Source organism: Phytophthora infestans, genomic scaffold, assembly GCF_000142945.1.
Source record: "Phytophthora infestans T30-4 supercont1.1 genomic scaffold, whole genome shotgun sequence".
Taxonomy (NCBI): Eukaryota; Oomycota; class Peronosporomycetes; order Peronosporales; family Peronosporaceae; genus Phytophthora; species Phytophthora infestans.
In genome coordinates, this window is record NW_003303758.1 from 437015 (window position 1) to 462532 (window position 25518).

Genomic DNA, 25518 nt, shown 5'->3' on the forward strand with positions numbered 1-25518 from the left:
TTACTCTTGGGTTGAGTCCCAGAGGAAAACGCAGTCCCCAAAGGTTCTCGGTAAGAATGCCGAACATCTCCCCGCTCTCGGGGTCACCTTTTCCGCCTTGGGCCCCTATAAGACGAACTTGACCCCTCCCGGGCCACAGTCTGTGTCTCCTTCATTTCCCTTTCCACAACACGATAGTAGGAAGCCATTGTTTCACTTTAGGGCCGCAAATCCGCAAGTAACCAAGGTCCTACCGGGATTTGAACCCGGATCGCTGGATTCAAAGTCCAGAGTGCTAACCATTACACCATAAGAGCACCTAGCTCAGACACAACACGCCCAATCCGCAACCCGCTCGAATCGCACGCAATTCACGTATTCACGGACATGCCACATGTGCTGCACATACCCCTTTCACATATCGTCGTGCTCCTACACCTACGGCCATGCTCGCATGCTTCTTTCGCCACCAGGCTTGCTTCAATCCCCGCCTCGAGCCATCCGGTTGCTACTCGCTTTGACGTCGCATTTCTTCGTGTTCTGGATACCCACGGGATCAATTGTTCTCGCGGAAGGCTGCGATGAGCCCTCTGGCTGTCTTGGAGAATTGGTAGTGCAGTCAGCGAAGTCGGCAGTTAGGCTTGGTGAGCTCTGCCAGAGCAGCAGCTACCACTTAAATCGGCAGCGGATCGCCGGGACACGATATAACACACCACGGCAACACAACGTGACGCGGCTTTAGCGTGTGGCAGGTGCGCAACGCAGCAACAACTGGGGCGTTGTAGGGCCGGTAGAAGCGGTGCAAAACGAGGTCCCACCGGGATTTGAACCCGGATCGCTGGATTCAGAGTCCAGAGTGCTAACCATTACACCATAAGACCAGCACTAACTCACCAATCCGCAAACAAAATTTCAAACGCTTTCCTAAAGCCCCACACGACAGCTGGCGCCATCGCTACATACTATGCTTGCAACGCCGCACAAAATCAAGCTCCTGCCGGGATTTGAACCCGGATCGCTGGATTCAAAGTCCAGAGTGCTAACCATTACACCATAAGAGCACCTAGCCCAGACACACCACGCCAAATCCGCAACCCGCTCGAATCGCACCCAATTCACGTATTCACGGACATGCCACATGTGCTGCACATACCCCTTTCACATATCATCGTGCTCCTACACATACGGCCATGCTCGCATGCTTCTTTCGCCACCAGGCTTGCTTCAATCCCCGCCTCGAGCCATCCGGTTGCTACTCGCTTTGACGTCGCATTTCTTCGTGTTATGGATACCCACGGGATCTATTGTTCTCGCGGAAGGCTGCGATGAACTCTCTGGCTGTCTTGGAGAATTGGTACTGCAGTCAGCGAAGTCGGCAGTTAGGCTTGGTGAGCTCTGCCAGAGCAGCAGCTACCACTTAAATCGGCAGCGGATCGCCGGGACACGATATAACACACCACGGCAACACAACGTGACGCGGCTGTAGCGTGTGGCAGGTGCGCAACGCAGCAACAACTGGGGCGTTGTAGGGCCGGTAGAAGCGGTGCAAAACGAGGTCCTACCGGGATTTGAACCCGGATCGCTGGATTCAGAGTCCAGAGTGCTAGCCATTACACCATAAGACCAGCACTAACTCGCCAATCCGCAAACAAAATTTGAAACGCTTTCCTAAAGCCCTTACACGACAGCTGGCGCCATCGCTACATTCTATGCTTGCAACGCCGCACAAAATCAAGCTCCTACCGGGATTCGAACCCGGATCGCTGGATTCAAGTCCAGAGTGCTAACCATTACACTGTAACAAGTCTCAGGATGCCTGCTTGCCGGCGGGTCGTAGCGCTTGACAGTGCTGTGCTGCTCTGGCACGGGCAAGGTTCGACTAGTTACAAAACAGAACACTTCTAGGCCACCGCAAAGTAGCCGGAACGGACTTGTTCCTATTTATTGACGCGTTCTTAAAAACTTATTTTCGTCCAAATTGTCCTTCGTCTCAAAGGCCTTCTTCTTGTACTCGTCCACCCGGTACTTGTCATCGAACTCGTACCCGTCCAACTTGTACTTCGTACCGTACATCGTACTCGTCCAGCTTGCGCTAACCACCAAACACGTGCTTACTTAACTCATAACTCAAATCGTTGATCTGTACTTTCACTACAAAGACTTCTTGTTCCGGTTGCTCCGCGATAGGGCAGAGACTTCTCATCCCTCGTACATGTTGGTTCATCACGTGTCCGTAGCTCCCCAACAACTCATATCATCTCATTTGCTGCGTCTAACTGCTCAGTCCCTCTCAAAGGCTGCGTCTCACTGCACAGACTTCTCAACATCATATGCTTCGTCACTCGCGACAAAGACTTCTCGACCGTCAGAACTAAGTCACGCACGTCCCCCGTAGTTCAGCTAGCAGTCCACCGGACCCGTACGAGGCCTTCTCTCAGTATCTGTACCGGGATTCCCCGTCCGACACCACTACCGCCAGACACCGTACCGCCGGCGACCCCACTTGCTAATCCACATACTCGTCCGCTCGTTAGCTGTGCCGTAACCCCATCGGTCACCGCCGCGACAGTACATCCCGTAGCTCATCAGGTAGTCCACAGAGCCTACACGAGACCTTTTCTCAGCAGCAGTGCCGGGATTCCCCGTCCGACACTACTACCACGAGACACCGAACCGCCTGCGACCCCACTCACATCCACGTTCTCACGCGCTCGCTCTTTGACGCTTCAGGCGTCCCGTTCGTCCATGGTTGCACGACCGCTCACCATGCCGCACCCGCACTCGTCACCGTCCAGTGAATAGAGCGCTACCGTGCACTTCTCACCCACCGCGCTAAATCGGAAGTGAGCGTTCCTTTTTCCCTTCTCTGTCGATCTTCGGATCGCACGTCACCCAGAACATCCAGCAACCAACCATCTCTTTAGACATACCCTGTAACGACCCCTTACAGCCGCTCTGGCCGGCCACGGCAACTGCTGCGCCGAGTCGTTCTGCTCTCTCTGTACCGCGGGACCTGCTCCTCTCACGTTAGCCCAATGACTTTGCCATCTGCCACACGACGCTATCTTCTATCTTCAACGTGCTGCTCTTCGCGTATGCGTCCTTCTCGTCGATCCTTGAATACGCATCCGTCGTTGTGTAAATTGCAAACCAGCGTCACTATACATGTACACGGAATCCGTATCCTCACCCGGCTTGTAATTCGCTGCGTAGCCCCTTGTACTCGTTCACCTCATACACGTTTGTGCCATCCATCACCAACGGCTAAGCTTCCGTAGTCACTTCACCTGCCCTCGTAAAAATGCTCTGTTACAACACCATAAGAGCACCTAGCCCAGACACAACACGCCCAATCCGGAACCCGCTCGAATCGCACGCAATTCACGCATTCACGGACATGCCACATGTGCTGCACATACCCCTTTCACATACCATCGTGCTCCTACACTTACGGCCATGCACGCATGCTTCTTTCGCCACCCGGCTTGCTTCACATACTACAACATCACGTAGTGGTGCTTAATACTCATTCCCCCAGTGGCCTGGCATGCTTGTGCAGCTCTGCCAGACTTAAAACAATTTCCAACGTTATAAAGATTCTCATCATCGTCAACATCAAAATTAAGTCTTTTGTGGATGCTTAACTCGCCGGGGTGGTCAGAACGTCTTCTGATCAGGAAAAGTGGCTGGTGTTGAGGTTGAACGTGACGCAATCGCGATGTAGCTGCATGCTCAAGCACTCGAGGCACGTTCAATTCGTGAGCTGCTGACTCTGGCTGGCCGTCCTCGCGTTCTTGGCGCATTGAGAGCCGAAACGGAGCGTCCATCGTGCTAAGACCAAGAAAAAGATTATGTGGCCATGCCAATCAACCCAACAGCTCCACGCGACTCTTCACTATGCTCTTCGCTGTGGTAGCGAGTGCTTACGAAACATTTTCCTTCGCTTCGCTCGTTATCCGAACGTTAGATACCCTAACGTCGAAAGGCCTACCGTCTTACCCCGCATATAAGGCATAGGTGCTGTAAATGAATACAACGCTGCTTGTGTGTTATATTCGTTTAGAAAGCCTATGTGTTGTACAACGAACAAATTGTTTGACTTTGAAGAAGTAAGTCTGTGGGTCCTGGAATATGGCTTGGTCGTTTAGGCTTGACCCTCCTACGCGATCGGCGTGGGTTCAAGCCGCCACGCTGTGCTTCTTGCTAAGAGCAGCAAAGCCGTGACCTTTCTCGCCTATCCGATAGTCTGCTAGAACAGCGAGTTTCACGTGGATACTATAGCTACGTCGCTCAGCACTCATGGCTGTGTAAATTATAAAATAAGAGAATTAAAGCCAAGTAACAGCAGCACCGACAAGTTTGTTCAGAAGGGTGGCTGGTTGGGAGCTCTCAAGAATATTTATTGGCTGGTACAGCCTTGTGTTTTACACATGTGTTCTAATTAGGTAGGTGGTCAAATTGAGGTTTAAGCTAGATGTCGAGCGAATCCCGTATTTATTTAAAACACATATGCCTTATATGCGGGGTAAGACGGTAGTAGAGAATGTAACGGGCTGAGTCAAATTCAGTTAGCCCAGGCTCCTCGGTTGAATCACCCGCCCAGGCTCATCTTGCCAACTCTCCGGGAGTGTGCACTGGGGAACAAGCTCGCACCCAGCCCCCACCCGGTGCTATCGCTGTCGACGCTTCTGGTATGTACAGCGGCAGCTACAAGACTGTAGCGGAGGGCGTGACACACATCCCCAACACGACGGACGAGCATACTCTCTTCGTGTTCCCAGGCGTCTATCACGAACAAGTGGTGGTTCCGAAGCTCAATGGTCCTCTGGTGCTGCAGGGTTACACCTGCGACACGATGTCGTATGCTGCCAATGAAGTGACCATCACCCAGGCGAAGGTCACTTGGTTTTCAATCAGGATCAACCCGGTCCTAAAAAAACAAAATTTCAACCGGATTCATTCGAATTGAAACAGGGTGGACCCCTTGAAAATTTTTTTTTATCTAATCACTGGAAGATAATAGCCTGTGCTAATCGATACACCATAAGTAGAATCAGGGGCTAACATTACCTTGTGAAAAAGTAATCTTGGGTAATACTAGTACTACTACTATTATATACTACTACTATTAATTACCCTATGTACGGTATTCACTATGAGCAGTAGTATTAATCACTCCAGGCGGTACTATAGTACTAGAAGATTACTACTTTCAAAGGATCCGGAACTGAGTGGCTCTCGTCCCTCGTTGCAGGAAGATTGCCATTCTCCCATTTGAAACCAAACTGTCAGACTGCTTGTGAGCATGGGCTGTGCTGTAAAAGGCTGCCAAGAAGACAATGGGCTTAAGACGGACCCGTGCAGCGTGTGTGGGAAGCCTACACACCACATGTGTGGTATTGGAGTTTTCGAGGGCACTGTCTCGGCGCTGAATGAGAGGTAGCGGTCTTGATTTCATCTGAATTGTATTGTTCATACTTCTACTAGCACTACATTACAGATTTTGCAGTCAGACTTGTGTTAAAGTCACCCACCCAATCCCGTCCACACTCAATCGACGATTGGAAAGCGTCCTGCACACCCCAGGATTGGCTGTAAAGCCTATTCAGCTAGCATTAGGGAAGGATCTGACTCCGACTTCGTCCTTTCGCCAGACCCACGTTCAAAGGGCGACGATTCGTTTAGTGAGCATCCGGTCAGGCGTCGTAAGACTACTACGACAGCAATTTCAGCGGTTGCTAAGATGAAATCCGGATAGCCACCTCTCGATGCCACCAGAATGCTCTCTAGCTGGTCCATTATACGAGCTTGGGATTCCACTTTCGGTTCGACACTCCAGAAAAGCAGGTACTACAGATGAAGTCTGGGATCTAATTCACACGTTGGATTTTCCATACAAGAAGCAGAACCCCTGGAAACCATCCGTCGGAGTGTACCGCAATATTTGCCTACTGTGCTGCCAAGATATTAAAGGTCGTGTCAAAACAAACCGCTATTCTTGGGAAGCGGCGCTCCGCAATACCAAGAGCTCCAGCAACGCGAAAGACCACATCAAGGCTAGGCACGAAGACCACCCGTTGGCAATACTAGCCGAGCAGACAGCGACAGATAAGTGAAGAGCAGATATCGCGGCCGCTGAAGCAGAGTCACAAGCGGTGTTAGATCTAACTGGAGACGCGGAATGTGGATCTATCACTTCTACGACAGAAGTTACTGCTTCTAATGAAAAAACAGGGACAAATGTGGCTCGAAAGCGGTCATTCCGGGCGAATGGGAAGACGCTGAACGTTCTCATTTCCAAGTCAGTCAAGATCTTCCGTACACAGTGTGTGCTTCAAAACCCTTTCACGACGTCATAAGTTCTGCTACTGATAATCCCTCCTACCCGATTTTGAGCCGTGAAAGACATGACCGACTACTCAACGGCCAGTTCCAGTTGTTTTGCGATCTGGTTGGTGATTTTTTTAATGCTGAGTTCGAGAAAGCCTGTCGATTTAAGTTTTTAAACCTGATACATGACATTTGGACGAGCAGTGGGAAGGATAGCATCGTCGGTGCACTAGCATTTATCGACAGTTTGGGGAGGTTTCGGTTTATTGCTGTGCTGGCAACTGTAAAGAACGATGGCCACAAGGCTCCTGCGGTGGCCAAAGGCATCCAAAGTGGTTTGAAGTCTAAATACGATCTAGATATACGTGCCATGACTCGATTTACGATATCCGATACTACTTCATCCGCAAAAAAACGTTGCTGATCATATTGACACGGAGCAGGAGGACTGTACCATGCATCTACTGAATCTGTGCATTGGATACGGGATCGGTCTTAAAGACAATATCCAAACAACCACAGCCTGGAACGACACTACAAACACATGTGATAAAGTAGTCAAGACGGTCACATCAGGAGGTGCTTATGATGAAGGCGGAGCTGTGATACAAACGCTGCGGGACTTACACAACCATTTCAAGTCTTCAAAGCAGCGCGGTGCATTAAAGAAAAATCCAGGAAGCTCTGTCCTATCCGGAATTCGATCCAATGATAGACAAGGATGTACGTGTCGCCTACACTTGCAAAGTTATTCGTCGATCAGTCAACTTCTCAACTACTCAGCCTACGAAGCCTACTTCCAGTCCACGAAAGACTCGACGAGCGTGTGGACAGCGCTTTCTTCGATGGACTGGTTGCTTGCAGCTGAGATGGAGGCAGTTACCAGTTTTGTAGCTCGTCCTGCATTGGTAGAAGCTCAAAGTGAGAATCTGGTCTCGCCATACATGGTCGTTTTTCGCTGCCTCGTTAAAAAAAAGCTCAAATCATATAAGTTCGATGCTAAGACTATAGAACCACCCCGCGCGAAGGAAGCAAACGAAGATACTCACCGACGGTATGTGAAGACGCAGGCTCAATTCTCGGCTCCTGGAAAAACATGCCTGCGACGGACACTGCTTCAACTGCAGGCACGCTTCCCCAAAGTCACATAAGAGGCGATGCTGTGCGTTTTGCTTGACCCGCGCACGAAATCGAGCGCAAAGAAACTGGCAGCTGACAGTAACATTCCGTGCAAGGAAGAGAAGGCGGTTTACAAAGATAGCTACGACTTCTTGCGAGATGAGCACCGGCAAGTATTCGCGCAGATGTCTAAGCAAGGCAAAATCCCAATGTCGCAACAGGCTTCGCCTCAAAGCAGTATGTTTCAGTCAGGAATCAACGTCACCATCATCCTCGCCGTCATCTACGGGCTGGGATGACGAAGGCGAGTTTTTACTTGGAGCTCCGATACGGGCCCGCAAGACCAGGGAGGAGATGAAAGAGTCTGAAGTAAATGCGAGAGCAGACGCAGTCATGAAAGATTGGCTTGAACTGGAGCCAGAGTGGCTAGAGGTCGCACAACAGCAGAACCCCGACATGTCGAAAGAAGACCTGTCTAAAGACATGACGACAGATTCGCACAACGGAATGTGCTGGGCACTGCTCGGTCTGTACAGACACGTGGACGTTTTGAGGTGGTTTCGTGAAGAAGGAGAGTCCCTGTTTCCCTCAATTGCGCTGCTTGCGCGCATTCATCTCGGGAAAGTCTCCTCGTCAGCGTTCCAGAAGAGGGTGTTTTCAACTGGAGGAATTGTAATGGGACCTCTTTGAACCCGGACGGAGAGCAGACGAGCGGAAAAACAGCTACTTTTCCGTCACAATCGAGAGGAGATCGTGAGCTTGAAGCACGACGCTCGCAACGCTATCGAGCCCAAATGAGTACTTTGAGTAGTATACTAGTATTACTAATATTACTACCACTTCTTAAAATCGCTACTAGTTTAAGTATTACCGCCTCCAAGAAGCCGGGTAGTACCAGTAATACTAATACCAAGTTTTGGAGGGTACTATTACCCCTGAAAGATACATCCTTAAACTTATCCTCCGAAACGCAGCCGCATTTATCCGGATAATCCTCTTTTTGATTCAGTTAAAATTCGGATACATGAAAAAGGGCGACCAAGGAAGTTATTTTTCAAATACAAATTGTATTTAGCAATTATTAGTACTAAATAATAATTCATTCATCGAAATTCATTTCGAGGTTGGCATAATGGGCTTTTTCACGCCGTCGCCGACGATTAACTACAACTTCGTCGCGGGTATATACGCCTTCTTCACGGCGCTGTGCGTGTTGCTGTCCGTGCTCCACTTCTACACGCCGAAACTGGAGGGGTTTTACATCGTACTGGTGCCGTTCGTACCCTGCTTCTTCTGGAGTCTCGTGGTGCGTCACATTTGGCTGAAGCAACCAGAGAAGATTGACGAGGACGCCAACGAATCCAAAAAGGACAAATAACTGCTCGCAGAGGAAGCTTTATGCGGAGCGGATAATGAGAGCGAAGACGACGTGGTGCTTCGCGACGATTAAGAGCACGACAGATTCAAATTCTGGTTATAGAGAGAAAATTAGCCTTCGAGGAAGAGTTTATTGTGTAAAAAGCGAAGATCACGCAGCAGTAGCCTCCGTCGCGGACAGAAAATCGACCCACTGCTCTACGTACGAAGCTTCGACAGACGACGCGGAGAGATCTCCTTGCCTTTGAAGCACCGCCTGCACTCTCTCCATTAACCTCTTCAGATCTTGCTCATACTTTTGCTCCCGAGCGCCGCGCGATTTCTTGGCGTTTCCTTCTCTTGCGATAGTAGTGCTCGGACTGCCGATTTGAACACTAGAGCTACCTGTCGAAGGTGGCGTAGGCAGCAGAACGGCTTGAAAGATATTATTCAGGTCAGCCCCCTGCTTCAGCAGAAGATCAACTGGTGCCGACATAAGAATTTGTTCAAGCGCCAACTGAGCTGAACTATGCGGAGACCACTGCACAGCGAGAATATCCTGGAGACTCTGAATTGCACGCAGCAGCAACGATGAGCTGTATTTATCGTACAGCTGATCGATGCTCGTGAGCGATTCGAGAGCTGCTAAATGTTTGAGGACGTCCGATGCTCTGGGTGACATAGGCAGCTTGATGTCAACACTCTCGACTGGGGCGAACTAATCGAGCTGTCTAGCAGGGAACGTACTCTGCGACGGCAGCTGAGCAGTAAGAGCTCGCCATCACCACGACAGCGATGTCGAATATCCGCGAGTAGCTCTGCTCCATCGATGTTAAGCGTCCGCGTTCCAAGAAAAACGCTGTCACAGCATCATTGCCACTTCCTGCGCAAGCGAAATAAACAAAGCTCGTCAGACACACGGACAGTACCTGGCCAGAGAGTTTACTTACGCTCCATCAGCTTCGTTATGTGCAGGAGTACTTGACCCAGTGCCATTTTCACTGCACTACTCTCAATGTCTAGGATCGACGGCAGTGCGATGGTATCCAAGATTTCAGGCACATGTGGCAGCACCATCTTGTCCAATGAACCTCGTAGCAAACAGTGTAAAACCTGTAAGGCCACTTCTATCTGTGAAGCGTGAGAGACAGCCCCTCCCACCGTTGGGACAACTACGTCTGAATCTCCTCGAATGCGCGAAAGCAGCAAAGGCAAGTAGGTTGTTGGCGCCGCAAAACGTCCGGCGAGCTCAGCACACTGTCTCAGTTCCGGGAGTAGATCGTGATCACCACCCCAAGTCCGCAGAAGGGTATGTACTAACGAGTGCACGTCCACCGTGATCGTCTCTTCGCAGTAAACGAGCACACATTTTAGAAGGCGCACTGCATGAGCGCGAGTGGAATCTTGCCAATTGGCCAGCTCACGCAAAATCGGGTTCAGGAATCGCCGAGCTCGTCCGCGTACAAACAGTCGCGTGCCTAGCGAAGGTCGACCAGCGACAAACGGCTCGGGCAATGGAGCTCGGTAGTTGTACGTCGGATTCTTCCCGTCGACTCCATATTGTTTGATTTCAATCACCTCTTCACCATGTTCTCGCTCGTATCTTCCGCCGAGGATCTCAAGAGTTTTCAGTGCATCTCCAGAAATATTAAGATCCTCGTCGCTGACTGCACTGAGCAAATATGGCAGCAATCGGGACTCGTGGTCGTAGCGGTCGGGAAGGTTCAGCATCCAGTCGCTGATCATGGCGAAGAAAGCGCGACGTACCATGGGATTTCGGTCCTGATCTAGCTTGGCAAAGTAGTTTAAACGAACTTCGGCTGTGTAGAAGGACGCCACAGGGATCACATTCTCGTCGCGATGTCCGATGAGGTCGACGATGGCCTCAGTGCCACTGCCTTTGCACTTTTCGACGTTTGGACAGGTTACAAGTGCACGGATCGTTTCCACAACAGCAACGCGCACACGTGCCAGTCGGTGAAGCAGCAGAAGCATGAGGGTGCGCACTGTAGCTACAGTGAAGTGCTTCATGACCGAGACCATGTGGTTGCTAATGGTCGCGAGGATTCGGCAGCTCGCAATGTTAATCTCGTGAAAGTCGTCGTGTATGCCACTAATTAGAACCAGCAAGACATCAAAAATGTATGCATGAAGAATAGACGACGCTCGACGCTCGAATGCGTTTTGTAAGACTGCGTCTACAAGGCCGAGTAGTAGCAGACGGATCTCTTCCGAAGGCTCGTCGGGTTTAATGCGAGTCACCTGATTGTCCGCAACGTAAACTCTTCCACGTTTGAACGCGTCATGCAGGAATTGGTCGCGCGAGAAGACCTGGTTCTCTTCGTCGTAGCCGTATTGGCTGTTAATGCGGTTCGTGATCGCAGGCATCAGATATGGCAAGTAACGAAGCAGATCTTCTTCCACTGCGAAGCACTTGGTGCTGAGACGGATGCAGACCTCCCGCACCTTTTCCACCGGGTCATTGAAGCGCTTGAACAACGGTTTGGCCATCTCTGCAAAGGCGTCAGTCGCTGTGGTCTCAGTCGCCTGCTGCTCGGTGCCGTCGTTCAGAAACTGCGTCTCCAACGCAAGCGCTGCCTTCTTACGCACGCTACGTTGCTCGGCCGCCAGGCGGTTAAGTACCTTTGGCAGACTGAAACTTTCCTCATCTTTAAGATTTTTGCGATGGGAAGCAGAATTTGGATGCGTCGCCGCGCAGGTAGCTCGTCGACCGACGGAAGCTTTGGCCTTCTTAGCGTTTCCTCCCATGGCCATTGACTTCTTCAGGAGCCGAGAAATGTCCACATTCCGGTATTCATTCTCCATTGCCAGATCTTGCCACAGCGCATCCACATCTCGAGTCGCCATTGCCGCAACGTATCCGAAAGTGGATGCACTTCAGGTAAATGGCGAAAGGTCGCGTTCCTGCTAGGTACGATTCTTATCTTGAAGATTCCTGCTAAAAAATGTTTTTCGAAGAACATGTACATAATTTACAATAGCAGTACCATGTTTTCTAAGAAGGTGTTTGACGGGCACTTAAATCTATGCCGACCCTCGAGTGGCCGAGTTTGCCTGTCTGGGTCGTCCTAGTGAGCACGATAACACGCACTAACCTACAAGTATTATTTTTTATATCCTGGATGATAATTGGTGAAAACTTTCCGAATTCATCCTACATGTACCGTATCCGGTGAGACGGGCTTTATGAAGCCATTCTTCGAGGAAGCCAGGATTCACTTGCTGGTAGACACTTTGGTGGATTAACTGGCCATGCAAAAAATTACTCACTCATGTGGCCGAGAATCTGTGCATACATGTACAGCAATTAAAGAATGTCAGTACCGAGACAATCGGAAACCTACAGATTGAGCGCACACCTCGATGGAGAGGTTACTGCTGGTCACATACTTGACCAGAGCATCGCTGACATTCACACTGTGCCGAAATTCGAGGTTAAGCGAGACTGAATCACCTTCCGGGTCGACGCGGAATCGCGGCGTCTGCGTGTTGGTCTCACGAAAGAAGGTGTATCGCACTGACACGTGCGAGAATCGCAGCGGTATGAGCTGGCTCAGTCCGCTGAGCTGCACACGAAACTGCACGAAGCGGTCCATAAACTCGTGGATCTGCTGCTCGGGATTGTCTACATCTGCACGCATGTATGGCACGAACTCGTCCTCTAAGAAGTACATCACAGAAAAGTTAATTGATGTTCAACATTAAACAAACGCACCACTCAAGAATACCACTTCAACTTGCCATCTTACTATTAATCTGGTCTGTCGCGACGTATGGAGTGATGCGGAGCTGTAGACGGCCAATTTCAGTGCCGATCTTCGAGACGATCGGCGTTGATTCGTCCACGGCGAAGAAGTAGTTAAAAACACCGAGGTACACCACGCACTCACCCAGGAGCGACGGCCTCGAGTCCAAGTTGAATGCCATTTGTCTTTGAATAGATCGACCAGTCACTCCCGTCAACTCGATTGGATTCCAATCGAACTTCTTTTTGCGAGGCTAATAGGACTTTCATGAGTCACGATTATTACTGAGCATCTCCTGCAATAATTGTTACAATTATTGGAGCTTCTTGTACTGACCTGACCGAACCGAATAAGGAAGGCACGTCACTGACTAGACTGAGTCTGCCTGGCAAGCCATTCAACGCAACTACGTTCTCACTGCAGACTGTCCATAGTTGCACGTGAAAAATGAATCTCTCTCTAGACATTGTCTCTATTAATAGTAGACAATACCGATGCTATGCCAAAGAAATAAACCGCAAGTAGAAGACAGAAAATCACCCGGGGTGGCCAGCATTCGCGGTTTCTCCTCGATCTTCGCCCGGACGATGCTACACAAGCCGTCGTCAACATCAACGGCGAGCCGATTTTGGCAAGTTGCCTGATGAAACCCAAGACGAGCCTCTAACCACTTTCCTATTTTCCGCCTGTGGAACAGAGACTGCAGCCGTACGCGCGCGACAATAATGAACCGAAGTAATAAAATGGCGGACCACTTCCGGCCCGCTTCTGCTGATTGTCGTATGGTTGTCCCAGTGACTTGGCCTGTTTAACTCCTTAACCCTTTAACTACTGGTTCATTTACGGGTCCCTATAGACCTTAACACAACTACAGCGCACACACCGAGCCCTGCTCAGTTGCAGCCATATTTTTTCGGGTTGCGAAAAATCAAATAAACCCTTCAAAAGACGATGAAAATTGAGCAAAGTCGATACAACTTAATTCGAGGAACCCATAGAAATAGAAGCCTTAGAAAGAGCCAGTAGTGGTCAGAACAAACTGGATGTTACCATCACTACACCCACCTTAAGTGCGATTCAAAACCTGCTTTGCTGAAGAATTGATTCCAAAAGCGCCAGTACGATGCTAATTCGTCGATTAATTTGTGTCGCTTTTGCAAAGGCCGAGACGCGGGTAGAACCCAGCTCACAACAGGAAAAACCGCCCAGGGTCGAGGCTTGTGGTCGGTCAATTCGCTGCACTCTCAATTCCGCGCACTTTCACTACCAGCGTCGGTCTGCCAGGAAGCGGGTTAGAGACTCACAGGACAGAGGAGCAGAACCCTTCTTCCTAACTACTTCGACGCCGCCGTCATGGAGAAGGGCGTTGGCGTATGGCTTCACGACGAGGAGACGGATGAGTGGCATCGCGCCACGGTTGTCAAGCTCGGCGAACCGCGGGACGACAGCGAGGAGCGCCAAGTGACTCTGCGTCTTACCGAGGGACCGAATGCTCGGACGGAGAAGGTGCTGCAGATCGATGTGCAGGCGCTTGAGGAGGAGCAGATCGATGGCGTGATGCTGGCCAACAGTAGCGACATGGTACGTTTTTCTGCAGGAATGATGGTCACCCGATATATAGGCACTAACTGGTGTCTGATTGTGTCCCTTGACAGGACGTCGTGGAGGATCTGATTCAACTCCCACACCTACATGAGCCTGGTATTTGCCACACGCTGAACGAGCGCTTCAAGATCAACGAGATCTACACTCTCACAGGCGAAATCTTGCTAGCTATCAACCCCTTCCAAAACCTTGGCATTTACACTGATAAGATCACACGCAAGTACATCCGCAATGGCGACAAGCGTGCGCTAGGACAGGAAGTAGCGGACATGCCACCGCACGTCTTCAGTATCGCCGACAAGGCCTACCGCTCGCTCGTCGACCCAATCGGTCACAGCTCCAGTGGAGGCCCAGCCAACCAGTCGATCCTAGTCAGTGGTGAAAGTGGCGCCGGTAAGACGGAAACCACCAAGTTCGTGATGAACTACCTGGCCACCATCTCGCAGCACAAGAACACCTCGGCCGACAGCAACGTCATGAAGCAGGTTTTGTCGTCCAATCCGATCCTCGAGTCTTTCGGCAACGCGCGTACGATCCGCAACGACAACAGTAGTCGTTTCGGTAAGTTCATCAAGATGGAGTTCTCGTCCGAGGGGAGTCTCGTCGGAGCGTCGATCCAGACGTATTTGCTGGAAAAGGTGCGTCTCGCGTACCAGGCCGAGTCGGAGCGTAACTACCACATTTTCTACGAAATCATCGCTGGAGCGACCGCCGAAGAGAAGAAGCGATGGAACCTTAAGGCGCCGACCAAGTTCCACTACTTGAACCAGAGTACTTGCGTAAAGCGTAAGGATGGGGTGAACGATGCCGAGCAGTTTGGTGTCCTGAAGAGCGCCATGCAGACGATGGGCTTTGACGACGATGACATGGAGAGCATTTTCGTGACGATCTCGGCGTTGCTGCATATCGGCAACTTGGAGTTCGATGAGACCCACCACGCTTCGGGTACAGAGGGGTCTGAAATCTCCAACATGTGCGAAGATTCGATGAAGGTGGTACTGGATTTCCTGGAGGTCGACAAAGAAGGTCTAGAGCTGGCGATTTGCAACCGCAACATCCAGACCAAGGACGAGCATTACTCGATTGGTTTGCTGCCTGATGCCGCTGAGAACGCGCGTGACGCATTGGCTCGATTCCTGTATGGCAAGCTGTTCGACTGGCTTGTCAGTCGTATCAACGAGATCGTGGAGAACGAGGACCGTGACGTTCCGTTCATTGGTCTGTTAGATATCTTTGGCTTCGAGGACTTGGAGCACAACTCGTTCGAGCAGCTGTGTATTAACTTTGCGAATGAAACGCTGCAACAACATTTCAACCGCACTGTGCTGCGTATGGAGCAGGAGACATACGAGAGGGAGGAGATTCAGTGGAGTTTCATCAACTTCCCCGACAATGGTCCGTGCATCGACCTGATTCAGGGCAAGCCGTTCGGTATCCTCCCTGCTCTTGATGAGGAGTGTATTGTTCCGCAGGGTAACGACCAGAATTTCGCACGAAAGCTGTACCGTCAGCACGAGCTGAACCCGCACTTTAGTGCGACCAAGACGGAGATGGCTAACCACCTCTTTGTCGTGCACCACTACGCTGGCGCTGTCACGTATGACACGTTTGGGTTCTGCGAGAAGAACAAGGACATTCTGTACCCGGAGATCACTGCGATCATCAAGCGGTCGTCGAAGCCGTTCGTGCGTGGACTTTTGCAGGTCGCGCCTGAGAAGAAGACGCCGGCTAAGAAGACCAAGGGTCGAGCTTCCAGTACTGCCGCGCGCGTGAGTCTGGGTCTACAGTTCCGTACCCAACTGAAGACGCTGCTGGAAACCATCAACGTCACCGACTGCCACTACGTGCGCTGCTTGAAGCCCAACGACAAGGCCAAAGCCAACTTGTTGGTGCCCAAGCGTGTGTGTCTCCAATTGAAGGCAGGTGGTGTCCTGGAAGCTGTGCGTGTCAACCGTGCTGGATACCCCGTCCGAATTGCTCACCAGCAGTTCATCAAACGTTACCGTCCACTCGCCAACGGCGAGTACTTGCAGCGTATCCCTGCAGATGCAGCTGAAGATGTTTTTGATAGCACTGAACGCAAGGAAGCAGCGAGCTTGCTGGTTGAGTTTTTGCTCAAGGCTCATGCTGAGCGATACCCTGAACTGGCTGGTGTAACGTCGGACGACCAGCAGGCGAGTGCAGTCGCTGGCATCCAAGTTGGTCTCACTCGTGTCTTCTTTCGTCGTTCGGCCATTCAGTTCGTGGAGGCTCAGCTGGCTAAGCGCTATGGTGAATTCGTCGTACTGATCCAGGCTGCTGTTCGCGGTCTGATTGCTCGTCGTCGTTACGCCCACATGCAGGAATCAGCAGTGGTGTTGCAGAAGGTGATTCGTGGATTTAACACTCGCTGCCGGTTCTACAAACTACGTGAGCGCCACCGCGAGATGAAACGTCAAAAGGAACTCGCTGAGAAGAAACAACGCGAGGAGGAACGGCGTGCCGCTGAGGAACAGCGTATCCTAGACGAAAAGCGCAAGGCTGCGGAGCTCGAGGAGCAGAATCGTCTCACTGCCCAGTCTGCATCATCAGATCCAGTGTCGGATGACTCGTCTGATGGAGACCGCGGTTCGTCAATTAAGCTGCCCAGATACTCCAGAAACTTCGAAGAAAGTCATGGCAGTCGCGCTGTGTCTCGCTTTCGCTTCACCAAGGACTACGGCGATGAGGACTACTCGATGCCGAACACTTCTCGTCAGGTTGCGATGGACCCGGGTGACACAGTCTTGCACGTGGCTGCCAACTGCTGCAACGAGCAAGATGTGCTCAAGCTACTTCAAAACGGCTCCGACATCAACGCTCGCAATCGTCGTGGGCGCACCCCGCTCCACACCGCTTCTCTTTACCAGAATGTCGAGGTTGTAGGCATCCTTCTGGACTGGGAAGCCGATGTTCTTGTGCAGGATGATGACGGTAACACGCCTCTGCACTTGACCAAGGACCCACGTATTGCGCGAATGCTTCTGGAGGCTGGTTGCACTCCTAACATTGTCAACGCCGACGGTCGAACAGCTCTGATTAATGCTGTGGACCGCGGTGATGCCAAGACGGTGAAGCTGCTGCTTCACTTCAAGGCGGATGTGTTGTTCCGTGAGCTGAAGCACCACCAGACTGCGCTGCACTTGGCTGTGCGTAAGGGCCACTACCAGATCGTCATGGAGCTGTGCAAGTCCGAAGACATCCAGGACTTGATTCTGTTGACTGACCGCAACGAGAACAACGCGCTCCACTTCGCTGTGTCTCGTGACCGCAAGAACGGATACCGGCTGGTGGATTATTTGATCAAACACGGAGCTGAGGTGGACAAGGTGAATGCCCGCTTCCAGTCCCCGTTGGTGGTTCACATCATGACGACTCGCCAGACTGACCCTGCCATCACGAAGCTCTTCCTCTCAAGAGGAGCCGACCCGAACATCCAGCTCGCCGATGGATCGACGCTTCTGCACGTTGCTGTAGAGCGTGAATTAATTGATATCGGTTGTGCCCTGATCAAGCACGGAGCGTCACTGAACGCGCCAGACGCCAAGGGGCGAATGGTCATTGAGGTCGCGAACAAGAAGTTTTTGAAGAAACTATTTAGCGCGATCACACAGCCGCCCACGTGGATTGACGAGAAGGAGCGTCGCTCGTGTATGCTGTGCAGCTCCAATTTCAAGTTTGGCAACCGACGTCACCACTGCCGTCACTGCGGACGCGTGTGCTGCTCAGACTGCTCAGCGTTCACGGTGGAGATGCACCGATTCCCGAAGGAGTTCCCTGGACGGATGACGAATGGCGGCAAGCAGGTTAAGGACCCACAGCGCGTGTGTCGTACGTGTCACGCCGTGTTCAAGATGCGGTCGGCTCAGAAAGAGTCCAAGTCGGGCTTCATGGCGCGCGTGCTCGGGTATGAATGGGACGAGGTAACTACTACCAATTGAGCGTGAACCCATACAGAGAGCACTAGCAAGTAGAAGGGAAGTCCCTGACGGCACCGTTAGGCGTGTGTATGTCTTTCCATACCTATCTATCCTAGCTGTAATAATTGGAGTAGCGCGAAAGAAATACATCATCCATTTGCGCTTCATCTCTTTGCTAGATCTCTGATACGTCTATCAGTCTCATGGTATCGGGAACCAGGAAGCCACAGTCTGCGCGAAGTCCCAGTCCACCGAGACCATCGCTAGTTGCCATGCCGTCAAAGCATTGACATGTACCTGCGCTATAGTCGCACACACCACTACACAGACAACATTACGAGTTAGCAATGCAGACATGGCAACATCACCGTTAACGTACTTGTTGGAGCATTCGGCGTTCTCGTTGGTGCCACGGAGGGAGCCGCTAATCCCGTCGCTATTTATCGTGAACACGGGCAGTAAAACGGTGTTGCGGTCGGCGTTCACTTGTAAAGGCGGCAGATCTCCTAGCGCCGATATGAACGTGATGGAAATTGTGTTTGCCGGTTGGCCACTGAGTGTGCAAGCACCGCTACTGGGACCCGCGGAGTACGATACTTGGACGTCACCGATAGTCGGAACCGTAGCGAGCGCAGCTTTCATATCCGCGGCTAGCATATTCGACGATAATACTGGTGATACTTTTCCTCGGAAACTAAGAGTGAATGCGGCAAGGGCCGTGTAAGCGCAGCGAATAGTTTGCACTTCACGCGTCTGGCCTGCTGTTCGTGGGTCGTCACCGCGTGGACATGAGCGTCGCGCACAGTCGTGGCCCTCGTATCCTTCGTCGCAAACGCAGCCTTGCATCTTGTTGAAATCCCAGGTTCTTGGGTCGTTTGGTGTACTGCCGTACGTTATGCTGAGTGGATCGCCAAGATTGTTGCGAGCTTCCAGCGCTAGCTCTGCCATTGTGAGACAGCGGCCGTGCCCATTGCATACAGGCTCTGAACCTGGTGGACACACAAGTCGCTCACAGGCAGCACCCTCGAACGGGGCCGGACACGTGCACTCGCCAAGCGAAGTTTCGCACACGCCGACTCCAGAACAAACTGCCATCGAGTGAGCTCGATTGTCTCCTATGGGAGTATCGAACCAAGCGATTCCTTCAGGACAAGTCCGAACAGAGCAATCTCCCGAGGTAAATCCAGCTTCGCACAAACAGCGAAATTGAGGTGGCCCAGAGCAATAGCCATGGCCGCTACAAGCTATTTCACCCTGCTCGCAAGAACAGCGTTAGTGGTCAGGCAATGTCGACATATTGTTAGACCTACCGGACATGCGATGATGGTGGAGTCAGCGGCGCCGCAGTCACCACGGTCGCCCGGACCGCCCATTCCGTCGCTGGTAGTGTAGCCCATGTAGCAGGTACAAACACCAGAAGTCAAATCGCATCTACCGCGGTTGGAGCATGCTTCGTTCTCCTTGGATCCGGCCTCAGCTTTGGATATCGTCAGCTTTGGTGTCATCCCGATACCTGCATGCAGCAATCGAGACAAATCTCCAGCCAGCAGGGGCAACCTGGATATCGTACTCACGGAGTTAGCGAAAAAACAAACGCGAGGAACACTTTAAAAGCGCTTCATACTTACGATCCGAAGTTTTGAGTGAACTCAACGGTGACCGTGTTGCCGTCTGCAGTGCACATTGTAGTACTGTTTCCACCAAAAAGGATGTTCACGTTCTGAAGCGTGTGCAAAGCCTACAGCGATACATAGTAAATCTGTGGGAAACCATGTATACAACCTACAAAAGCAATCCGTACGTTGAGTTTCTTGCTCACGACATCGGCATTATCTAGAGCGTCTATACGGACTGTCGTTTGGCCCCGGAAAGAAAGCGTTAGCGTCCCGCTCTGCCGTTTATACAGCAATTTAGCATGTTACAAATGACTGAAAACAATCTTGCACACACGCACCGTTGCAGCGCACAAAACAGTTTGCTTCTCGTTCTTCTGAAACCCAAACAGAGAATCCGTGGCAGCACCCGTAAGTGGATCGTCGCCGCTGGGGCACAGGCCTATTCCAGAAAAAAAATATATAAACCAGGTGTTCGAGATGTTTTTCAAAGATCAAGCTGATGACAGCAACGCTTTTCGTACGATCAGAGCAATCACCGCCTCCGTATCCTTCTTCACAAACGCATCCGTGTACCATCTCGCTATCCCAGATGGAGTTGTAGACCACCGCTGGGGGCAGTCCTTTATCCTTGCGCACCGCGTGGAGTTTCATGGAACGACATTCACCATGCTTACCACAATCGTTTGGACAGCTCACTACAACGATCATGAGGACGGAGCTCTGCATATAGCGCCTCGAATAAAATAACTAAACCGTACTTCGATTGCACGCAAGGCCGGAGAAACCAACGTCGCAGATACACATTCCTGTGGCGTAGTCGCAAGTTCCACGATTCGAGCACGCTGCCAGTTGGTGAGCACGATCCGTAGCAACCGCGACATCATTCCACGCCAGTCCAGTCGGACAAGTACCTGCATCCCGTTTTATACCAGCCCAAATACCATAAGCAACAAGGTGTGTTAGCAAAGACTCGAAGTAATTGTCGGTCACCGCAGAAACGCACGCCGGGAGCAGTCGCCGCCCGTGAAGCCTTTGTAGCACGAGCAAAAGTAGCCGTTGCCCTTGGTCGTGCACGTGCCGTGGCCACTACACGTGTTGGGGCAATCTCCACGAGCAAATTTCCCCTCTAACAGCACGAAAGTGACCACAATCCATGCAAACCAATTCGAGCGATTCATTGTTGAAGTGACGATGAGTGTCCTTTCAAGATCATTACGTGGCCCACTCGAATTCGGTGTTTGGTACTGCTTGTCACTCAGCCACACAAGCACCATCATGATGCGGCGAGTTGGACGACGAGTTGCAGCGACGGCATTGGCTTTCAGCCGCCATGGACACGTTGCTGATGCTAGACAAACGCGGTTGAGCTTCTACCAGTGCAGATATGCTGGTGTACGCGCTTTTAGCTCCGCAACTAGCGAGAAAGAGGTTCGTCTTTTCAGGAATATTTTTTGTTGTTGGCATCGATACTGATACTTTTCTGCGGATTACAGGCATACGAAGCTTTCGAGAAGGCGAAAGAGTTGATGGATGGCGATGATCTAAAGCAGGCCATGGGATACTTGGGAGTGGCAGCGCACGCCAATATCGCCGACGCACAATATATGCTGGGCTCGCTGTTGCTGAACGAAGACGAAGAAGAGGAGAAGGACCAGGCACAGCGCAAGAACAAGGAACTCATTCGTGATGCTGAGGCCAGTCGTCAACGCTCTCAACGCGCGGATGATGCTCAGAACATCAAGGAAATCCGGAAGGAGGCTCGTGCTGCCTACAAACAGTATCTGCTGGAACAGAGGCGCAAGAAACAGATCAAGACTGAGCGTTTAGCTGGTGCCGCCTCGGTGGTGCAGCATGCTACGACAGGAGAGCTGGACCGTGCGTTTGGTAAGACTGTGGAGCTCCTACTGGACCCAAATTCGAAACTCGAACCGCTGCTTGAGAATGGCGACGAAGACTACGCGGATATTACCAAGACGCACTTGGATACCACAATTGCAGTGGAATGGCTGCGTCGTGCAGCTGACAACAGTAGCCGCGATGCACACGTGCAGCTTGGTAACTTGTGTCTGAGCCACGACCCGCCTATGGCTCTGCAGGCCAGCGCCTGGTTTACCCGAGTGACGAGGGATGAAAACCCACACCCGGATGCACTGTATAACCTCGGAGTGATGTTATTTGAAGGGATTCAGCATGCAGAGCCTCCGTTCCCAGGAAACAAGGGCGCGTCGATTCCATTCTTCACGCGTGCTGCAGAGGTGGGCGACGTGTCGGCGCAGTTTTTCATGGGAATGCTACTGCACCAGGGCGACAAGGAATTGGAGATCGAGCCAAACTTCAGAAGCGGACTTATGCTCATTGAGATGGCAGCCAGCAAGGGCCACCCGGCTGCTTTGTACTACCTAGCGCAGCTGTACCGCTCCGGAGATGAAGCCAATAATTTCCCTGCAGACAGTGCCAAATTCCTTGAGCACCTGGACAAAGCCATGGAGGCTGGCGACGCAGACGCTTTCTTCTGTATGGCAGACATGTACTTCCACGGCAGTGACGGTTTCGACCAAGACTACGAGCAGGCTCACGGATTCTACATGGTGGCTGCAGAGCAGGGACACGCCGACGCATTCTGTTGTCTCGGTGCTCTTTATTATAACGGCAACGGTAGTAAGCAGGACTTTAAGAAGGCGTTTTTGTACTACCAGGAGGCTGCGGACCGAGACTCCATGGAGGCCTGGAAGAACCTCGCTGAAATGTACATGGTTGGTCGTGGCGTGCCTCGCAACGAGGCCACAGCTACCGCGATCATCAAGATGCTCAAAAAGGTTCAGGCCGAGGAGCAGAAAGCGTGAAATCACAACTTAACTACGAGCTAGCTGACTTGTCCTGTGCACAATAGAGACACCCTTCATCAGAATGTCAAATGCAAAAGTGGCATGTTCATGAATTGACTGGAGCCGTCAGGCCGAAAGGACACACCAAGTACTGTACCACACAACAGTGGGCTGGTCTAATTCAAATCCTGAAACGACCGCAGAGCATCAAGCATGAAGCGAGAGCTGCTTCCTGTCCTTGTATTGGTGTGGGTGACGTCAATCAGCGCCGTAAGGTACATGAAGCTTGAGTGTTTATGGCTCTTCGTTCGTGTTGTGAATACTTCGTTGACGCAGTCAGACGCTAATTGCTCGGAACTTGGTATACCACGTCGACCCTGGAGCGGAGCAAGTGCTGTATTTAAAGGGCTTTAACTATGACGGTGCAAAGGTAGCGCCTTCAACAGATGAAAGCTGTATACGATGCTGATGGTGACAAACTCCACTGGCTGTGAATTCTTAGTTGTCGTACACGATCACGTCGCTCCCGCTCAACGGAGAAATCTACCAGCTCTCGGACATCTACAGTGAATACGGGTAAGGTTCCACGATGCTGTCAATGTAGACTGAAGCAACTAATTTTGCTGACACCCAGCTATGAGCCAAAGCGTGCGGCATCACCGATAACAACAATACCCACGACAGTCACGGGCTCGAACAACCGGGTTGTGTTTCTACGTCCACCTTTCGGAGGTCCTCGAAGAGACAATAAGGTAAGAGGCGAGATCAAGCACAACCGATCGTTTGCTGATTAAGTTGCACGGTGGTCATGCAGTACGCAGAGTTTCGCTTCACTGTCACGGATGGGGTGACTAAGTCGAACGAGGGAATCGTCGTAATTACCACGAGTGATGCGCTAGTGTCAAGCACGTTCGACCTGGACATCGACAAATGGGGAATTGTATCGAATGGAGCTGGTGCCGATTCACTACCGCATTTCCAGCCCATTTCGCGTGGTGTACAGCTGAGTTACTACATCTACGGTCTCGATGCTGTCATCCACCGTCGTGAGGACACCGGTGACGATTCCATGCTTTGGTACTTCACTGCCCCGCCTAAGTTTCTCGGTAACCACTGGTCGGCGTACGGTGGTTCACTAGATTTTGTGCTCTCATCGGCAGAGGGCAGTTTTGATGCCGCCAACTTGAACCTTGCGGGAATGGGCCATCTTGTCGAGTTGGAGTGTGCGACTTGCGCCCAATTCACAGGAATAACGCTGGCCATGCCACTAAGTCCAGTGTTTTCGTACGATGGAACCATCACACAGTTTCAGTTGCCTCTGAACGAGCTTGCTGGGTGGGTTAAAGACCCAAAGAACATCCTTTTGCGTTGGTCACCACCTACACAGTGTGAGTTAGTGAGCGTTCTTTCAGGACTCTCGGCCCTGAGGATTTTAGGAGATTTCACGCGAGGCTACGAAAGCGTCGCGCTAGACTCAGTCGCTCTACGACACGGACCGGGGCAGCCCGTGAAATGCTACACCTCAACAGTTTAAACCGCTCTAGGCGTATAATTCACCAACAATTTCCCGCTCACAGCTCCATCTATGTAGACACGACTCGACATATTTCTTTGATTCTCATGTCTAATTAGCACCTGGAGGTGGCAGTTCTGCTGGGCTAGGGAAGAGAAGTTCGGCTTGAATCGGGTAGTGGTCCGACGGGTAGCGGCCCTTTCGATCTTCAGTAATGACTTCAGTTGCCAGCACCTTCATCTGCGGACGATAGAAGATCCAGTCGATGTGGTTCGCAGCACGGACAGCAGTCTTCTCGCCGTCGTTCTTAACGCCAGCCCAGCCGTGATACGTGTACGATACGTCACCAATCTGCTTCGCCGCTTCAGGCCACGCTTCACGAAGTTGCGGTCCTCCCTCTTGGGATGTGAAGTAGCTGTATGTACTAGTGTGGCGATAAGTGTTAAAGTCTCCCATGAGGAAGAATGGGGCATCCCCCGAGATCTGCTGGATGCGTGCCCACAGTAGCTTCGAGCCTTCTTCGCGTGACTTTGGACCCACATGATCCAGCTGCGTGTTGAACACAAAAAGCTCCTGTTGCGTTGCACGTAAACGGAATTTACCCCATGTGACCATACGCACACAAGCAGCGTCCCATCCCTGAGTACCGGGCGTGTCTGGTTCCTCCGAGAGCCAAAAGTTCCCGTCATCCAGACGCTCCAGCACGGCCGCGTCGTAGAAAATCTGCTCAAACTCGCCGTTCTCTTCACGTTCGACGCCAAAGCGTTCGTACGGGTGATTCAGCAGGCTCTACACACAATATTAAGATTCAGAGACTTATTCACCTTAACAACCCTCCCAATCTGCACTCACCTCCAGCTCCGCCAGCTGCGCCTTGAGTCCCTCCTGCGTGCCCATGATGGCAGGATGATAGCGATCGATGATGTCGGCCACGTGGTCTTTACGATAACGCCAGCTATTGAGGCCGTCACCCGTACCGGCGAATCTCAAGTTGAAGGTCATGATCTTGAGACTCAAAGGTGAGGAGCTCAGCGTCCGCTTCTGCTGGTTCGTATCTGTCTCCTCGTCCGTCGTTGTCGCTCGCAGACTCGGTCGTTTCTCGTTGCCAGACAGAGCAGCTGCAGCTTCCGCTTGCTCCTCGATGGATGCAGGACTACCGCCTAAAGGCGCTACATTTCGAAAGTTCTGGTATCCCACAAAGAGCATGAAGACCACGATGGTGCCCACTAGTACGAAAAAGCGATCGCTTGTGGACGCGCGAGGCCGTCGCGCTTGCGAGTGGCGATAGTACGGATTGCGCGGCGCCGAGTTGCTCGGGAAGAACGAGTCGAACCCGTTCATGGCCTGCGTCTACAGATGCGAACTGGTCTCGTGATCTGGTGATACGATTGCAACGTCACTGGCATCGTATTGGATAAAACAAAAATCATCTTTGTGGACCAATCAGAACGAAATGATTTCATATTGTTC

At 51.6% G+C, this 25518-nt stretch overlaps 8 protein-coding genes and 1 pseudogene across 9 annotated transcripts; 4 read left to right on the forward strand and 5 right to left on the reverse strand.

The window, feature by feature from the left end:
* Positions 1-1713: 1713 nt before the first annotated feature.
* Positions 1714-1784, reverse strand: PITG_25239 (annotated as a pseudogene). The gene has a single exon. The product of its transcript is annotated as a tRNA-OTHER (tRNA).
* Positions 1785-4453: 2669 nt separating this feature from the next.
* PITG_00041 (carbohydrate esterase, putative) lies at positions 4454-5178 on the forward strand (the record flags this gene model as incomplete). Its single annotated transcript, XM_002908630.1, has 3 exons — positions 4454-4469; positions 4548-4876; positions 5173-5178. 3 exons carry the CDS (start codon positions 4454-4456, stop codon positions 5176-5178), a joined length of 351 nt encoding a protein of 116 aa, XP_002908676.1.
* Positions 5179-8560: 3382 nt separating this feature from the next.
* On the forward strand, positions 8561-8922 carry PITG_00042 (uncharacterized protein; the record flags this gene model as incomplete). Its single annotated transcript, XM_002908631.1, has 1 exon — positions 8561-8922. One exon carries the CDS (start codon positions 8561-8563, stop codon positions 8804-8806), a length of 246 nt encoding a protein of 81 aa, XP_002908677.1.
* Positions 8923-9515: 593 nt separating this feature from the next.
* Positions 9516-11652, reverse strand: PITG_00043 (uncharacterized protein; the record flags this gene model as incomplete). The annotated part of the gene is made up of 3 exons (XM_002908632.1): positions 9516-9667; positions 9735-11448; positions 11521-11652. 3 exons carry the CDS (start codon positions 11650-11652, stop codon positions 9516-9518), a joined length of 1998 nt encoding a protein of 665 aa, XP_002908678.1.
* Positions 11653-12122: 470 nt separating this feature from the next.
* PITG_00044 (uncharacterized protein) lies at positions 12123-12732 on the reverse strand (the record flags this gene model as incomplete). Its single annotated transcript, XM_002908633.1, has 2 exons — positions 12123-12464; positions 12577-12732. 2 exons carry the CDS (start codon positions 12730-12732, stop codon positions 12123-12125), a joined length of 498 nt encoding a protein of 165 aa, XP_002908679.1.
* Positions 12733-13904: 1172 nt separating this feature from the next.
* On the forward strand, positions 13905-18147 carry PITG_00045 (myosin-like protein; the record flags this gene model as incomplete). The annotated part of the gene is made up of 2 exons (XM_002908634.1): positions 13905-14132; positions 14207-18147. The coding sequence occupies 2 exons, from the start codon at positions 13905-13907 to the stop codon at positions 18113-18115; spliced, it is 4137 nt and encodes a 1378-aa protein (XP_002908680.1).
* Positions 18148-18269: 122 nt separating this feature from the next.
* On the reverse strand, positions 18270-20888 carry PITG_00046 (sporangia induced conserved hypothetical protein; the record flags this gene model as incomplete). Its single annotated transcript, XM_002908635.1, has 9 exons — positions 18270-18414; positions 18474-19348; positions 19405-19651; positions 19723-19832; positions 19896-19985; positions 20049-20149; positions 20232-20405; positions 20469-20621; positions 20714-20888. 9 exons carry the CDS (start codon positions 20886-20888, stop codon positions 18270-18272), a joined length of 2070 nt encoding a protein of 689 aa, XP_002908681.1.
* Positions 20889-21263: 375 nt separating this feature from the next.
* PITG_00047 (uncharacterized protein) lies at positions 21264-24069 on the forward strand (the record flags this gene model as incomplete). Its single annotated transcript, XM_002908636.1, has 5 exons — positions 21264-22526; positions 22876-22965; positions 23038-23111; positions 23170-23287; positions 23350-24069. 5 exons carry the CDS (start codon positions 21264-21266, stop codon positions 24067-24069), a joined length of 2265 nt encoding a protein of 754 aa, XP_002908682.1.
* A 90-nt stretch (positions 24070-24159) lies between these two features.
* Positions 24160-25389, reverse strand: PITG_00048 (uncharacterized protein; the record flags this gene model as incomplete). The annotated part of the gene is made up of 2 exons (XM_002908637.1): positions 24160-24837; positions 24901-25389. The coding sequence occupies 2 exons, from the start codon at positions 25387-25389 to the stop codon at positions 24160-24162; spliced, it is 1167 nt and encodes a 388-aa protein (XP_002908683.1).
* Positions 25390-25518: the final 129 nt, after the last annotated feature.